General features: G+C 55.4%; 1 protein-coding gene across 1 annotated transcript; it reads right to left on the bottom strand.

The window, feature by feature from the left end:
• Positions 1–3,029: 3,029 nt before the first annotated feature.
• Positions 3,030–11,713, bottom strand: BSND (barttin CLCNK type accessory subunit beta). Its single transcript, XM_087820005.1, has 4 exons — positions 11,537–11,713; positions 6,245–6,339; positions 4,414–4,683; positions 3,030–3,465 (listed from the first exon to the last, which is right to left on the bottom strand). Exons 1-4 carry the CDS (start codon positions 11,711–11,713, stop codon positions 3,030–3,032), a joined length of 978 nt encoding a protein of 325 aa, XP_087676131.1.
• Positions 11,714–17,409: the final 5,696 nt, after the last annotated feature.

Below are 17,409 nucleotides of genomic sequence, written 5' to 3'. Positions count from 1 at the left end.
CTGTGAGCAAGTTCACTGAGCATCAGCATCGGACAAGGCCACTCTGTGACCATGATGGGTCAGACAAGTCCAGACAGCTTGGTAGCCCCGGCCCAGCACAGGCAACGTGACCATTGTCACTGCCGCAACAATGGCCACATGTCTCCCGCTCCAGGCTAGAGGATGCCGGCTGCTTCCCTGCCATTTACAGCTCCAGCTGGGGGCTGGTCTTCCCCGTGAGAGATGAGATGGATCAGGATGCAGAGCTCACCCTGCTTCCCGACAACATCCAATCCAGAGCAGAGCCCCACTTCCTCACACCCCCCTCCTCGAATAAGCCCCAAATCCCATAACTCCTTCTTCACACCTTCCTGCAGAGATGCCCTATGGGATCTTTTCTCCTCACTGCAATGAGTAATAAACCCAACTGCTAGCCACAGGTGAGCTCCAGGTGGTCTGTGGGCCCATCACATCCCTTGCACATGTGGACACTCAGGGCCCATCACCTCCCTTGCACATGAGGAAACTGAGGGCCCATCACCTCCCTTGCACATGAGGAAACTGAGGGCCCATCACCTCCCTTGCACATGAGGAAACTGAGGGCCCATCACCTCCCTTGCACATGTGGACACTGAGGGCCCATCACCCCCTCAGTGGAAACAGGTCCTCAAAAGCAGCCGGACTTGCCCAAGGTCACAGAGTAGGGTGAATATAGAGCTTATTGTCAGGTGGGGTGTCTTTGAGAGTGAAAGGGTGCCCCACTAATAACCAAGCGGAATAGTGGACGTCAACCAGGACCGTCCTGGGTGGACCAAGCGTGGTGTCTCCCCATCACACAGCAAGATGGTGGGGGAGCCGGGGTGCAGCCAGGACTCAAGTCTCACCATCTCTCTCCACTTCCTAGGATAGGGTTGGGGTCTCTCGGCTAGTGGGCCTCGCAGGAGAGGCTCTTGGTTCTCTGGTGAGGTCTGGGGAATGCCCTACCATGGTGATTCAGGGACACTGGGGCCACCCCTGAGGTTCCGCACCACGCAGCTGTCCCACATGGTTGCACTGCTGTTTGGTGCTCACTTTCCAGAGGATGCCCATGGTGCCCGCCAGGCACGATGCCTCATTTGTCCTGCCCAGAGGGGAACAGGTGGTTTTGTATAAAAAAGTTTGCAGGTGAATGAAGGTGACCCCTTCGAGTGTTGAAAACAGTTTTATTTTAGCCATTTGTGCTGGTGCTGTTTCTGATGGGGTCCCGTCCCCCCCCCCGCCTTAGTAAACAGAGCACAGAAACACACTCGGCCTCGCCCAGTCTGACGACTCGGGTCATGGGTGGGAGCCTCTGTTGCAGCTCAGGGGATGCGCCCCATTACGTTTCACCACTGAGGCTTTTGTACTGGAGGTAGAATGACCCAGAAAGGAGAGGGGGTGTGTTCGGGGGGACGGGGGAGCTGTGCGCTTCTGACCCAGCACGAGGGCGTCCTTTCCCACTCCCGGGCCCCCAGCCCTGACCCAGAGGCCCAGCCCAGGACAAAGTCTCCCTGTCCCAGGTGGCCGAGTGCAAGCTCCAAGTATGTGGCCCTAGTCTGAGGTAGTGCCACTGCCCCTCGCGCTGAAGCAGCTGCCACCGTCCCTGTGCTGGGACACTGAGGGGCGTGGCAGAGGTCTGCTCACTGAAAGCATTGCTCTGCGATGACGCTACAATACAGTGGCACCTTCGGGGGCTGCTGAAGCAGGTGAGCCGACCTACTTGCCGCGGACTTGCTGGCCCCAGGTCACGGGGCTGCCTCTGTGCCCATGTTTTAATTTCTCTGTTCCCACCTTGGCGCCTGCTCTGCACTCTGTCCCTAACTTAAAACAAACAATCTCACTAGATTGTGAGCCCTTTGAGGGCAAGAACTGTTATCAGTTCGTGTCTTTTCCCCCCTAAAGACCCTGGCTTAGTATCTGGCACATAGCAGATGTTGAGTAAATGCCACCCAAATCAAATTGAGTTAAGCCAGGAAGTTTCATTTCACCCACGATCCTAAACCAATGCAGATGTATTGTGCAGGGATGGGGGTTATTCCAGGGGCTTTTGCCTGGCTTTGTGACTCCTGTGCAGGCCATTTGGAAGTCTGAATGCCAAAGAGTAAAGGGGCTGGGAGTCTAAGAGTTGGGGGAGTGGGGGAGGGGACATTCTATGCAAAAGTTTCCTGGTTCTGGTCAGTTCTGTCCACCCTCAGTGAGTACTGACTCTGGACACCGGAGACACCAATGTGAGTAAAGCAAGGGCACCAACCTTGAACAGTCATGGTCCAGAGATAAGTGCACAAGACCCAAAGGTGTGGCACCAAGGAGCCAGGACTAACTTGCCCCAGGAGGTGGTGACATCAGGAAAGGCTTTCAGAGGAGGGATATCTGTGCAAGGGTTTGAAGGATGAGCACAAATTTGCCTGGCAGACAGGGATCAAAGGGCTTCCTGGCAGAAAGGAAGGGCACCGTGGCAGGGTGAGTGTCTGTGTGGTAGGACATGGCCGAGGACTGGGGAGCAGAGGGTGTGGCATGGGGCTGAAGGGGGAGAGTAAGTTGGGGGGTCAGCGAGGTCAGTCATGGAAGGTTTTGGTCAGAGTAATGGGAGCCACAGGAGGGATGTGGTGGCGGGCATGTGGTTAGCTCTGGGTGAAGGTGGATCACAGCATGTACCAGGCAGACTGTAAGATTCAACAGGAGCAGAAGCCCTGAGAGGCCTTCACAGGAGATCAGAGAACCAGGCGCAGCACCAAGGAGGGCTCCTGCTCAGAGGCCAGCTTTTGGGGGGAGGCAGAGAAGGCTCCTGAGGGTCCCAGCTGCTGAAGATCTTCTCAATGAGTCACATTACCTTCAATGCTTTAACCCCCCAAAATAACAACTGGGGCGGCAACAATCCATTGAAAGCAACCATCCCTTCCCTGGGCGTTTCCTTACAGTTCTCCAGGTGCTCTAGGACCCACCATCTCATCTGAACCTCCATACACCACCATTGCGCAGACAGGGAAACCAAGGCCCTGAGTAACCACACAGGGCTAGTGGCTGGTGCCAGGCTAGCACCCAGGGGCAGTTCCATCCAAGCCCTGGGCATCGGGCTCGAAGCCCAGTTCCTTGTCTGGGAAGGGGTCCCCAGGACTGTCGGGCAGCCCATAGTACAAGTCTTCCTCCTCTTGCTCCGGCTCCTCTGCACCTGTGTCCGAAGCCTCTTCCTCCTCTTTTGCCCTCGGGGACCGCTGCCAGTAGCTGGGTAGGGCTTCGTCCAGCCATTGACCCGCGGGAGGTGTGTCCTCCGACGTGGGGGCATCGATCAGAGCAAAGTCATGGAAGCGGTCCAGCTGGCACCTGCAGGCCCAGGGCTCCCCTGGCTGGGGGCCAGGCACCTCCCCCTCGGGTGGAGATGAGTTGGGGCTGCCACCCTCACTGGAGCCCACATCCAGTTCATCTTGGAAGGAAGCCAAGGGTGCAGGGCCCTGGGGACGGGCTGGGGAGCTGCAGGGGCAAAGCCAGAGAGGGCAAGGGTTGCTTTGAGTCAGATTGCCTGGGCCTAAACCTGGCCACTAGCTACAAGGATGGGGAAGGTGAGCTCACCTGTCTGAGCCTTAGTTTCCTCCCCTATAAGGTGGAGGGAATAACAGTATTCACTCCTCTGGAGTCTCTGAGGTTTATAGCAGATCATGTGTGCAAAGCACTTTGCACAATGCCTGGCACATAGTAGGTGCTCAAGAAATGAGTCATTATCATGTTGTTATCCAAACCAGGTCACTCTTCCACGTCTCCAATCTCTCAGGGCTCTCCTCTGGGCCCTCAGCCCCCATCACACTAGGTGTGACCTTCCGTTCCCTCACCTGCCTCCCCCACTGGACTGGGAGCTCCTCAGGGTGGGGGCCATCAGGCCTGGTGGGGGGTAGGTGCCCAGTAACAGTGGGAGATGAGTAAGTAAATAAAGGGATGACTAAGGATCCCAGTTCATAAACATCCAGGGGTGGGCTGGGCTGGGGAGTGACCTGCCCGAGGTCACAGAGCACATCAGCTGCAGAGTCTAGATTTGAACTCAGGTCCTCTGGTGCCATGGCCCTCGCCACATGTGACAAGCATTCAGACAGTACAGAGGCCCGTAGTATGCCTGATGCTTAAATGCACTGTCCTGATCTCCACAACACCCCTCTGAGGCAGGAGTGATTATTCCCATGTGGGGAAACCGAGGCTCAGGAGGGTAAGAAACTTGCCAGGGTTACACAGCAGCGCTGCTGGGATTTGAACCCAGGCCCGTCTGAGCCCAGACTCATGCATCTGCTACACCTGCTGCCTCTCGGGGTGTCCCCGCCCTCACTGCCCTATATACCCCGGATGTACCCACCCACCACTCAGAGGCCCACATTCCTCTCCTTCGCCCCCGGGGGTGGGCAGCATCCCCACTCCTGCGCCCTGCACGCTCACCTGGGACTGCTCGGAGCCGGGTTGCTTTCCCCCTCGTCTTCATCTGAGCCCCTGTGGACGACCACGGCAGCCTCCATCGGGGCCTGAGCATCGCGAGGGCCACCTTCTGCTCTGTCACTAGCTTCCGGCTGCGGCCGTCCCAGCTCAGGGGCCAGCAGGGGGCGGGGATCCTCGCTGTAGCCCAAGACCTTCATCCGGATGTGGCTGAAGTCGGGCAGGCTCTGGTCGTAGGCGGCTTCCTCCCACAGCCTCACGTAGGGGGGCTGGGGGCTGGGCAGGCACGGGGGACAGCAGGAGAGAGGACGGGCAGGTGGGCAAGGGTTCGCTCAGCAGGCATCGGCGCTGTCCCCCGGCCCACCCGCTCTGGACGCCTGGTCTGCCTGATCCCACAGAAGCCCTCAAGGGTCGTCCCTGTGCTAGCTCGTGGCTGAGGAGACTGAGGCCCAGCGAGGTAAGGCAGGGGCAGAGCTCAGACTCAGCCCAGGGTTCCTCTCACCCCGTGTCTCCCAAGTTAGCCCCAAGGGTGCAACTGCAAAATGAAGAAGACCAGTCGCACTGACCGAGTTTACTGGGTTCAAGACAGTGGCTATAGGCTTTATGCCTGTCACCCCATTTATTCTGAATAACACATTTAAGCAGAATAATCGTGCCCGTTTTTCCGATGAGGACATGGCAGTGGTAATTAGCAGCTACTGAGTGCTCCTTACCTGCCAGGTTCCGTCAGGCAGTTCATCTCATCCTCTCCCTAACTCTGGGAGATACTGAAGGAAACTGAGGCACAGAGCGTTTAGCGGGCTTGCCCCCGTGACTCAGACACCAGATATCGGTGCTGGGGCTCCAGACATCACGTTTCCTACTGCTCTCTACAGTCCCTCCAGAAAGCGAAGCGCAGAGACTAAATCCTTGCCCAGGGCTGCATGTCTGGGAGCTGACAGGGAGGGGCCCGGAACTCAGGACAGCCCGAGCCTGGGCTCTGTCACAGCAGCCCTGCCAGGCTGAAGTGCTCCCTGCCGTGTCTGGCGAGCCACGGCTTGGCACCTTCAGGGACAAAAGCAGGTCTGGCCTGGTCTGTCACTGACTCCCTGTGAGGTTTGGGGCTTATGCTTATACTTCTTGAGCCTCAGTTTCCACCTCTGTATAAAGGGCTGGACACCCCCCCCCCCCATTCACAGGGCTTCTATGAGGACTGAAGGAGGCAATGGGTGCAAATGTCTGATTCAGACTCTGTGTAAAGGAGCTCTTCTTACTAATGACAACAACACTTACGTAGGGCCTACTATGCACTTTGCTTATATTATTATCTCACTGAATCCTCCCTGAACCCCCAGGAGGAAGGGACCGTTAGTATCCCCATTTTACAAAGCGGGCAAAGAGAGGTACATCACTTTCCCAAAGCCACACACCAGTAAGTGGCAGAGCCCCGGGCCGTGCCTCCACCATCCTCATGCCTCTCGTTTGCTAAAACAGTAGGAGTCACAGCTCTTTGGGATTTCGGGTCAAGCCTGACTTTGATTTTTGGTCTGGCACTAGATCACTGTAAGACAGGATAAAGTCCCTGAGCCTCAGTTTCCTCGTCTGTAAAATGGGAATGATAATGCTTGCCTCACAGAACTAAGAGTTCAAAACAGTCCATGATTTCTGACAGGATGTTCTTAGGTAAGTGGGAAGGCCTGGCCAGGGCCTTGAGCAAGCGGGGAGACACTGTCCACCCTCCACCCCACTCCCTCAGTGTCCTCTGTAAGAGGAGACCGGCTCACTGCCTCACTGAGGGGCACAGTGCTCCTCCCCTTAACCCCCCATCACCACCAGGCGCAGAGGGCCCAGCACCTACCTCTTCATCTCAGCAGTGAGTCCATTCTCCAGCAAGCCCGGCGGCTTCGAAGACAGGACGCCCTGGAATTCAGAGTCAGCGGGGACGAAGGCAATCTGCAGGGCAAAGGGGAGATGGCTTCTCTGTGGCTGCGTGCACATGCCCTTGGTCCTTGGTCGCTGCTCCCCCAGAGCACCGGTCTAACCTCTCCACATGCCCTGGGAGAGAGGCCCAGCCAGGGAGAGACTCCCCTTCTGACAGGAAAGGGCCTGGTCAGGGCCAGCACCAGTGGGTAGATGGATCCTTGGGCTCCTACATTTACCCGACAAATATTTATTGAGCACCTGCTGTGTGCCAGGCACTCTTTAGGCCCTAGGGGTCAGTCGAGAGCGAATGAGACAAACATCCCTGCCCCAGAGTTGCTCACATCTTGTCTTTGACCAGAGTCTTCATCCAGTGCCCAGAATGTACCTGGCACTTCATCCCTATCTGGCAAATGAGTGGAAAGCAGGTCACTGTCATGTGTTTCTTGGCACAGAGGCTACGGTGGGGGACAGATGGCTGGGGTTGTGCCCACCAGTCCCTGTCCCTGAACTTTCAGGGATCAAGAGGTCTCTGCACGTGTAGCCCCATGAGGTGGGCACGGGTGGTGGAGGGGAGGTGGGTCATAAAGAAGGCAGTGGAATGAGGCAGAAGGAGCCTGTCTTTGGGGTCTGGGACACTGAGTGAAAATCCTCCCCTGGGCAGGTCATCACCCCCCCCAGAGCCTCTCTGTTCCCCTCTGTAAAATGGGGCTGGCCTTGAAGAGATATTGGCTGCATTCTTCCTAGCTAGTCAGGAGTGAAAGCAATGCTAGTGTCCCTGCGCGCATGAACCAATAAACAAAACGTGGCCTATGCCTGCGATGGGACGTTATCCAGCCTTAAAAAGGAAGGAAGTTCGGACACAAGCTACAACATGGATAAAACCTGAAGAAATACCCAGTCACAAAAAGACAAATGGCTCCACTTATATGAGGTATCTAGAACAGTCAAAGTCACAGAGACCGAAAGTAGAATGGTGGTTGCCACAGGCTGGAGGTGGGGCATGAGGAGTTACTGTTCAATGGGTAAAGAGTTTCAGCTTTGCAGGATGAAAAAAGTTCCAGAGATCTGTTGCACAGCATTGCAAATGTAACTAACACTTGAAAATGGGTTTGATGGTAAATTTTATGCTGTGTATTTCAGCACAATTTAAAAAATAATTCTAGCAAAGCCTGTCTCCTGGGGTTGCTGTGAGGATTTCATGAGATAATATATAAGAAATCCCCAGCACAGTACCTGGCACATAGTAGTTGCTCAGTAAATAATAATTGGATGCAGCTGAGGTTACATTCTGAGTCTTGCTCTCCTCAACTGAACACTTATTCAACAAATATTTGACGAGGCTCTTCTGTATTGTAACTAGGTTCATAAATAGCAGTGCCCTTCTCCCTTCCCATAGAGTGCAGTGAATAAGAGACACTTGTCTGAATCGGAAAAGCTCCATCCTGCTGGGGAGATGGCAGTGATGGATGGAGGGGTTCTTAGAACTCCTGGGAGGGGTAAGCTTCCCCCAAATGTCTGGACATCAGGCAGGGGCCTGGGTATCTTCTATACTCACTAAGGATACCCTGCACTTGCCTGCTGGCTCTGTACTTTGAAGAAGTTGTCCCTTCCTCTGCCTCAATGTTTCATGACCCAGTGACCATCTTCCTTCTTCTCATCATCACCATCATAACCAACACCATCATCATCATCACCATCATCACCATCACCATCATCATCATCACCTCCATCACCATCACCATCATCATCATCATTACCACAACCATCACCATCACCCTTACCATTATCACCTCCATCAACATCATCATCATATCATCACCATCATCACCATCACCATCATCGTCGCCATTGTGAAAAGCCTGGAGAAGAAGGAAAGACTGGAGCACCTTAGAATATGAGTCCTTCTAAGAGAGAGGACAGACAGAGCTGAAGCTAGGGAGGGGAGATCAGACCACAAAGACCCCAGGGCATTAGACTAAGGAGTTCAGTCTTTATCCAGAAGCAGCGAGAGCCCTGGTGGGCTCTCAGGTGGAGAGTGCCCACAGATCTGTGTTTAGGCAGAGCATTCAGCAGCCCCCCAAAGGAGGGAGCAGATGAAAGGAGGGAGGCCTATGGAGAGGACAGATCCATCAACCACCAGACAGGGGCTTGTCCTGGGCTCCAGCCGAGCACTTTATTCCAGCCTGTGGCTACAGCACAGGAAGGAGTGGGGAATGGGGGACCCGTGGGCAGAGGCAGAAGCTGGACAGGGAGAGACACTGCTTTTCCTGCTAATCCCACCCCTTCTCTCAGCTCCCCTGGCCCACCTCGGCTAACAGGTGCAGCACCCTCACTGCCCCACCTGCTAGACTTTCCCCAATTTTTCCTCCTGTCTCAAGCCCGAGGTCCAGCTGACCACCACATCTGACCAAATCGACCTCAGTTCAGTGAGTAAGCTAGACGGACGTGCCAGTGCCATGCCCAGCCACAGCAGGTAGTGCACGTTTGATGAGCTAGAAATGTCTTCTCAGTTTCTACAGTCTTGGGTTTAAATTCTGCCTTAGTCCAGGAGACCATCACCTCTCACCTGCACCAGAGAAGGAGCCTCCCACACTGGTCTGCTGCCCCCGGGCCTTCCTCCTCCCCATGCCAGCCTGATAACTCTTTTGAACTACAAAGCTGATCATGTCCCTCTCTTGTCCCATCAACAAAAGGGCACGGTCCATGCTCCTTGGCACAGCATCTCAGGCCCTGCGGAGCTGAGCCCAATTCCCTCCTCCTCACCCTCCTCCATCTCCACCCCCACCCCCACCCCCTGCGGCCATGATGCCCACCTGCCTTGCTCTTTCACCTCGCGTCTTTGATCATGCTGTTCCTTCTGGCTGGAATGTCTTTCCCATCTTCTCTGCCTGGTGAACTTCTACTTAGCCCACAAAGCCCAGCTCGTCTTCTCCGTGAAGCCTACACCCTCCCCATCAGGCAGAAAATTGTCTTCCCTGCAAGCCCCCCAGCCCCTCAAAGACAGGGACAGCTTAATTCATGTTGGAATTGGCTACCTCTCACTCCCATAACTTAATTGGCTGATTCCAGTCCTTTATATTTATATTTCTTTCAATCTAGGAAATTCCCATTTATCAGACACCGAGAGGCAAGGGAGGGATTCTGAGGGGAGGGTGGGCACCAGCATTTGCTGAGGGTTTTGAGAGCCCAGGACCCAAGGAGCCGGTGTTGGGGACAGGCCTCCCCCTCTCGCGTGCCTCCTGGTTTATAACACACGCCGCTCCCTCCCTTCATGTGCTGGATCTAACACCCCCAGACCCACACCTGCACAGACGCAGAGGCCGCCCCAGGCCACGAACGCCAACCCTCAGAACAACGCATGGAACCAGCTCTGTGTCCGGTGTGGTGCTGGGTCCCCCACGTACAAGACCCCAACTGGTTCCTCCCACTTGGCTCCGGAGGCGGGAGACTCCCTCTGACAAGGTCACAGAAGTGGAGCAGGAGGGAGGAGGGATTTGAATCTGGACACGAAAGCATGTTTCCACCCCACACCGCTGCCTCCGCCGCACAGGGGCACGTGAACCTATCAACAGTTACTCATTAATACCCGGCAATATTCCCTCCCTCATCTCCCGCTGCCACCCCGGCACTGCCCACCACCCAGGGCCGCCTCTGGGAAAGGGGGAGAGGGCAGCAAGGACCCTACCCTGCACCCAGCTGTCCCCAGCGTCCAGCCACATCACTGGGAGGAGGAGGAGGGGGAGGATGAATAGAGGGGGTGATGTGAGTGGCTTGGGCCCCAAGAACCTCTTTTCCCGGTGACCTGTGCTCAGGGCATTGCACTGACAGAGGCGAGTTGACTGTAAACTTCTGGGTAAACGACTACAAACCAGCCAGGACCGCCCCAGCAACAAACATCCTGACAGCCTGGGGCTGGCCCATGGAGGGGGCAGGGCTGGGAGAGCTGGGCGCAGTCCCCCAGGAGCTCCTCCCTGCTATCTCCCCACTGGAACACCCCATGCCCCCCCCAGCACAGCCACCCATGTGGGAGGTGAGGAGGGGACTGCAGGTGGTAGGGGTCACCTGGGGCCTAGAGCCCTAGATGTCTGGACCAGCAGGGCCCTTAAATGCACCCCCTTCCCATCCCCTCTTCCTGACACATATTGTACAAATGAGGAAACCGAAGCTCAGACAGGGAAGGTGCTTGACTAGAGTCTCCCGAGCAGACAGAGGCAGAACCCAAGTTAGAATCCATGCTTCTCTTCTTGTCTCCCTGGGTCTCTCTGACCAGCTGTGTGACTTTGGAAAAGCCACACTACCTCTCTGAGCACTAGAGGCTTACAACTCTTGGGAGAATCAATAACAGTAAGGGTGGCAGCCATTCATCTAAATATAACACTCTACAGTTTATAAAACATTCCTACATCCCATCTCTTCTCTGTTCAAACTCTCTGAGCTGGAAGAAATAGGGGCTTGGGGCTCCATTCTGCAGATGTAAAAACTGAGGCTCAGAAAAACAAACATCACACAGAAAGTTTGGTACAGAGCTGGAACTAGAACTCAGGAATCCCACACAATGCTGTTCCCATCACTAAGTCACTCACAAGGCTAGGAGTACACTGTAACTTGGAAGGACAGAGCACTAACCACCCCTGCCATCAAGGTTACGCCTGGCCCGCCCAGATCTCTCAGCAGCTCTGGGACACCGGGATGGCGCTCCGAGGTAGAGGGTGATGCCTGAAGTCACACACACCTGAGCTCCGATGTCTGACACTGAGGAGCGGTGGGACCTCACCTTTCTGAGCCTTGGGCTTCTGCACTATAAAACGGATCTACAGAGGCACAGAAAGCTCGGAGGAGGCCTGAACCGCACCAGGAAAGCAGGAGTGACTGGCAGGTGCAAGCACTTGTTTACTTCGGTTCCAAGCACATGGGTGACTGTGGGGGGTCTCACTGTGTCTCCCCATGGGCCTGGTTCAGGGCTCCAGATCCAGGGGACCTTCTGATCAATCCATATAATCGAGAGAGAGGGATGGATGGATGGATGGATGGATGGATGGATGGATGGATGGATGGATGGATGGACAGACCGAGGGACCAACCGATGATGGATGGATGATCAGGAGAGTAGAGAAGACAGGAAGTGCAAAGGGGGGTATGAGAAGATGACCGAAGGCTGGGGGAGCAGGCCTGGAAGAGAGGCTCGCCCCCGCCCCCCTGGCCCCCAGCTGGCCCTCCCCGCCCCTACCTTGGGGTAGCATTGGCACATGCTCCAGACGACGCCCCCGATCACCATGACGCTGCCCATGGCGTAGAAGGTGCCGTAGACCTGGGGCCGGTCGTGGCTCATGAGGAAGGTGCCGAGGGCCAGCAGGAAGAGCCCCAGCACGATGAAGCCGATGCGGAAGGTCTTCTCGTCGGCCATGGCCACGCACCCCAACCGGCGTGGCCCCCAGCACCCGAGGGCCCACGCTCCGGGCCGCGCGAGCCCGCACTCGGGGCTGAAGGGGGCAGCGGCCCCCGCCCGGCGCAGCTGCTGGGCGCACAGGCTCGGCCGCGGGGCTGCGCTCCGCCGGGCCTGCCCCGCGCCCCTCGGCCCCGGGCGGCTGGGTGTGCGCCTCTGCGCGAGGGAGAGGCCAGGCGGAGAGGGGCGGCTCCGGGAGCTGGGCCCCAGCCAGGGCTTTGACATCACCTCATTTGCCTGTGTGGGGCTGAGCCGGGTGGACAGGTGGCCCCACACCGTCCAATCCTGGGCAGGCGGGCCCAGAGCCCCAGCCCAAACACACAGAACGCCGCTGGAAGATTCCAGGACCCCACGGGCGGGCACTTGGAATCCCGGGGCGCTGGAGACTCTTCAAGGTCACGCGCCCATCTGAGGCTCAGGAGAAGCGGCCGTAGTTACTGGATCGTGGCTGCGCGGCTGCATGTTCTAAACATGTTACAGAAAGTACTCATTCAAGGGGAGCCCTGTGAGGCTGGCACTGCTATCCCACTTTAGGAGGAGAGCAGACAAGTCTCTTGCCCAAAGTCACACAGCTAGAAATGGCATAGCAGCTGGGATTTGACCCAGAGGCCATGCACCTAGCCACCGTGGGATACTCCCTAACCTTAGCAAGAAGGTTAAAAGTTCGGGCCCTGGGGCCAGGGACAGTGCCTGGGCTTGGGTTCTGGGTCCTCTACAGTGGGACAGTGTGGCCTTGATCAAGTTACTTCCCTATGCCTCAGTTTTCCTCCTCTGTAAAATGGGGATGCTTACTGCACCTCCCAGAACAGAGAAGCCTGCTGGCCTGGGTTCCTCTGTGAGCCGCTCCAGGGGAGGCTCAGGTGCCTTGGTGCCCCCCTAGGGCCTGAATGACTGACAGCAATTCCTTTGCCTTCTGATCTAGGCATCTGCCTTAATTCTAAGAATGAGATTGCAGTGGTGGAATTCCAGTTCTGGGGCAGGCTGATGGGGAAAATCAGATTCTCTTACAGGATTATAGGAAATGAGGACCGTCGGTGTCTCTAAAAGAAAACGTTAACTTGTCGTTTGTACGGGGTTCGATTGTTAATGTGGATGATGGCTTCTATTTGGCAACCGGACTGAGCAGGTTGGGGATTTTCCTGTTCGTTGTCATCACCGTCTCCCTCCTCCCCAGTAAGGGCTGTGCTTCTGGATACCATAACCGACTCCCCTAGCTGGTGGCTCCGCTCTTGGTTTTAGTTTTGTCACCTGGGGACTGAGGGTGGCATCAGGGCCATCTCCCTGGTATTGGGCAGGTAAGTGACCTAATGGAGAAGAAAATACTTTGTAATCTGTGCTTATCAATAGGGCGGGACCCACCGTTATCATCGTCTTACAGAGAGGACCAGAGAAGGGAAGCGAGTGCCCCTCCCAGAAATGGAAACGGAGGTGGGGCCGCCGCCTGCCCTCTGGGTCCTGGCTTCCAGCGGGCGGGACGGGTCTCCCCTCGCAGTCCAGCAGGCGTCTCTCGCGCCCCCTTGTGGCGGGTAGCGTGCGCTAGCGAGGCGCTTTCAAAACCCCCTTGGGGTCATGCCCAGGTCCCTCCGCCTGGAGAGGGGCGCAGGGGAGGGGTTATCACGCCCATTTCACTGGTGAGGAAACTGAGGCCGGGGAGGCGAAGGGACTGCTCAAGATCTTCCCAAACTGAGTTGGTGGCTGAACGGGGACTGGGACGCACATAGCCCCAGCCCCAATGTAGGTGGGTCTGGTCCTTAACCATTCCTGAGAGGCCTCCCAGTCACCAGCGCAGTCTCCTCCTGTCCCTACCTTTACTTTCCTCTCTGTGACCCAGCCCCCTTTCTCCTTTTTTTCTCCTCTTCAAAAAAAAAAAAAAATTTAAACCGTGAGTGACGGACGAGTAAGCAGCTCTGGGGCAAGTAGGTGCTCAGTAGAATGGGGCTAATCTAACCTCTTCCGCAGAGCCGTGGTGAGCGAATGGGAACAAACAGGAGCGTGCGGTGCTTTGGTAGTGCTGGGGTACCTGCCCAAGGTGCTCGTTCCCCTCCCCGGGGCCTCTGACTTTTACCTCCCTCCCCGCAAAGTGCGGGAGAGCGGGAGGAGTGGTTGAGGAGTCTGCCGTCTTCCAGCAGAGGGCGCGCTAACCACTGCTTTCTTCCTGTCCACGGAATTTAAGATCCTCGCAATATCCTCAGAGGCAGGGAGGGGAAAGATCTCGCCCATTTCACAGATGCACATACTGAGGTTCATGGAGGCAAGGTAAGCGGCTCAAGGTCTCAGAACCTGTACATAGTAGAGCCAGGATTCAAACCAGGTCCTCTCAGTCTTGAGTGCCTGCTATGTGCAGACACTCAGACGTATGGGGCACTCTGATAAACAAGGGGTTTCAGAGAGTGAGGCACTTGGTCCTACCTTCTGGGGCAAAACACGATAAAGGCTCTGAGATAAGTGTGAGGTCCAGCATGTGCACAAAGCAGAGAGAGGGATACGCTGGGGGTTTGAGGTGAGGAATTAAGGGAGAGAGTCACAGAAGGGATCCTTCAGGAGTCAGCTGGAGTTCTGTCAGGGCAATAAAAGCAGTTCAGACAGAGACCAGCATGTGCAAAAGCCCAGGGGCAAATAAACACTGATGCAGGACTGGAGATACAACTCTAAATGCTATACACACACTTGCCCCTACACTGCATACTCCTTCCCTCCCTCCCCAGACCTGCTCCTCCCAGGTCAACTCCATCCTTCCTGTGTTCTCCAGCCCAGTGCCTAGGTATCCCAGCCAACATCCGCACCTCCTCTCTCACACCTGCATCCTGTTGGCTCTACCTCCAAGGTATAAGAACCCAATCACTTCTCATCAGCCACTACTCATCAGCCTGGACTGAGCCCCCCTCATCTCTGTCCCCCTAAGTGCTCTCTGCTTTTACCCTCGCCCCCTAAAGTCTTTTTCCAATCCAAACGCCATGTCAGACTTTGTCACACCTGCTCAGAACCCTGGAATGACTTTCTGTCTTACCAGAATAAAAGCCAAAGACCTCAAAATGGCCTAGAAGACCTTAGATAATTGGCCCATGTCGCCCACTCCATTACCCCTCTGAGCTCATCTTCTGCCGTGCCTCCCCTCACTCCACTCCAGCCTCCCTGGCTCCATGCCCTCCTTGGAACACACAGATACCCCAGGGCCTTTGCACTTGCTGTTCCTGCTGCCTGGAGTGCTCTTTCTCCAGGTATCTGCTTGGCTGCTCCCTTACCTTCTTCAAGTCTTTGTCCAAATGTTAGCTTTATAGTGAGGTCTTCCCAGAATATGATATCACCACCTCCCCTGGGTGTTCCCTGTCTTTCCTTCCAGATTTAATTTTATCCATAGTACTCATTGCCATCTTTCATACTATATACCCCATTTACTTATCTTGTCTCCCCTCAACTAGAACTCAAATGCCCACAGTGGGGACTTCATTTTGTTCACTGTGGTATCCTCAGGGGCTAGAACAGGGTAGGCTCTGGATTCATATTTGGGAATGGAGGGGTGGGCTTAAGTTCCAGAGGAGAGGGATGCCAGAGAGGAAGCACAGGCTGGAACCTCCTGGGGTCATGCTAAGGTATCCAACATCTTTCTTGGGAGTCAACAGAGAGCCTCTGAAAGGGGTATGCAGGGGAATGACACAGATAGGATTTTAATTTTACAGTGATTCTCTGGATCAGGTTGGAAGGAACAAGATGAGGTGGTGGAAGTGAGGAGCAGTTGCCAGGCTCTAGCAGAAATCTAGAGGGACAGAGACTGAAGCGAATAATTTTTAGAAGTAATTAGTTGCTGGGGAGGAGGGTGGGTGGCATGGAAATTTACAATTGGGAAATGTCCAACTGATTTGAGGTGAAGAGCTACAGGGGTGGGGGTCACCGACCAACCCAGAGGATAAGTTGAGGGAAAGCGTGGGAGAGGCCTGAGCTCTGAGGGTCCCTGACATTCCAGGGCTGGTGGCAGATTCCAGGTATGGGCTCTGAGTGGGGGGTGAAGAAGCCAACAGCCAGGCCCAGGAGGAAAGAAACCAGGAAGCAAACCTGTGCCTACTGGGGGCTGTGGAGTGGCAGAGCCAGCCTCCCATGGCTCCTCCACCCCATGCCCTCCCGGGGAGCACAAGGGTCCCCAGTTCACAGGGAAGCCACTGCAGCTCAGAGGGTTAGGTGGCTTGCCTGACAGGAAATTAGCTACATGGCTCAGCCTCCAAGGTGCTGATGACCTTGAGCAAGTCACTGCCCTGCTGGGTGCTTTCACAGATTCGTTGGTATGGAGAGAAAAACAGAAAGGGTTTTTCCAATCTTCCAGCCCCCCTCCGCCCTACACCTCCCAGCTCCTGCCAGGCAAAGGTGCTGCCTCCTAGTCAACCTGCCACTCATTAACTCACCTGCCTGCGGGGGATTCCTCACTGTGAGGCAGGAGGGAGGCTGGGCTCTGCTCCCCAGCCTGGGACCCCATTAACCCTTTAGGAATTTCAGAGAGCCTGATCATTCCCCACCCCTATCCTCAGGATACCTATGGGAAACTGCTGTGTGGGGGGGGCGGGAACCAGCTCAAGGTCTGGCTCTGCTTATATTCTCTGTAACTACCTCCCCGAGACTCAGTTCCCATGCCTGTTAAATGAGACCACCTGCAGCAGAGCAGGCTCAAGGATGTGAAGTCACAGCAGAGAGCCCTGCCCAGCATACAGCAGGCCCTCGGGAATGCTACCTTTATCCAGCTGAATGAGCCCCAGGATTCTGAACCCCTGCTTGCTGTGTGACCCTGGAAAGGTTACTTAACCTCTCTGAGCTGGTTTTCTCATCTGTGAATGGGGTGGTGTAGAGATGTAGGGATGCAAAAGGTAGCTGAGCAGAAAACATCTGGAAAGACATATCTGGAAAGCAAGGAGAGGTAGCCAGCTCCCTATCACAGCAGACATGGGTGCAGAAGCTGAATTTGCACTTGGTGGAGCGGGGTTACCTCTACTAACAAACTCTGATAATCACTACATATTTAATAGACACCTGCCACTGAGCTAAGGCGTCTGCATTTATTAGACACATTAGCACTGAGCCTGCATGTCAATGTGAGCTTTCAGTGTCAGCTGCTATCATCTCGTCTAACCCTCACAGCTCAGCTCCCTGAGACAGAAGCTGGTGCCACTGTAATTCCCAATACCCATTCTACAGATAAGGACACTGAGGCAGAAAGAGGTAAAGTCACTTGCCTAAGGTCACTCAGCTGGTGGAATCAGGCACAGGTGGTCTGAATGCAGAGTCCCTGTCCTTTTGGTTATAAACTCAGTGTATGACCTTGGCCAGTCTTGGCTCTGCCTCAGGGCCCCAATTTTCTCATTTGCATAATAAACTCTCCCAGCTAAGGGCCTGCTCTAACTGCCATCGGGAGGAGTGCACCATCCTGAACTCTCTGGCCCAGCGGGGCCCGAGACCACAGCCCCACACACATTGCAGGGGGCAGAAGAACCACCCACCTGGGTCCAGGCAGCCCATAGAGTCAGGAGAGATAATAAACTGGATTTACTTCAAGCCATTTGTTACACAGCAATAGGTAATTAAAACAGCACTGAGAAGTGAACATTCACTGAGTGCCGACTGTGAACCAGACACTGTATCAGTCACCAGAAGAAGCTCATGATTTATCCCTGGGT

This window comes from Miniopterus natalensis, chromosome 9 (assembly GCF_054644295.1).
Source record: "Miniopterus natalensis isolate mMinNat1 chromosome 9, mMinNat1.hap1, whole genome shotgun sequence".
In the NCBI taxonomy this organism is placed as follows: Eukaryota; Metazoa; Chordata; class Mammalia; order Chiroptera; family Miniopteridae; genus Miniopterus; species Miniopterus natalensis.
This window is presented reverse-complemented; position numbering and strand designations above follow the sequence as displayed.

Excerpts from the sequence above, each read along its gene's own strand:
- BSND (XM_087820005.1), bottom strand. The coding sequence starts at position 11,713 with ATGGCCGACGAGAAGACCTTCCGCATCGGCTTCATCGTGCTGGGGCTC. Across the intron at positions 6,340-11,536 it reads TGTGCCAATGCTACCCCAAG|ATTGCCTTCGTCCCCGCTGA; the intron begins GTAGGGGCGGGG and ends TTTGCCCTGCAG. Across the intron at positions 4,684-6,244 it reads CTCACTGCTGAGATGAAGAG|CCCCCAGCCCCCCTACGTGA; the intron begins GTAGGTGCTGGG and ends GTGCCTGCCCAG.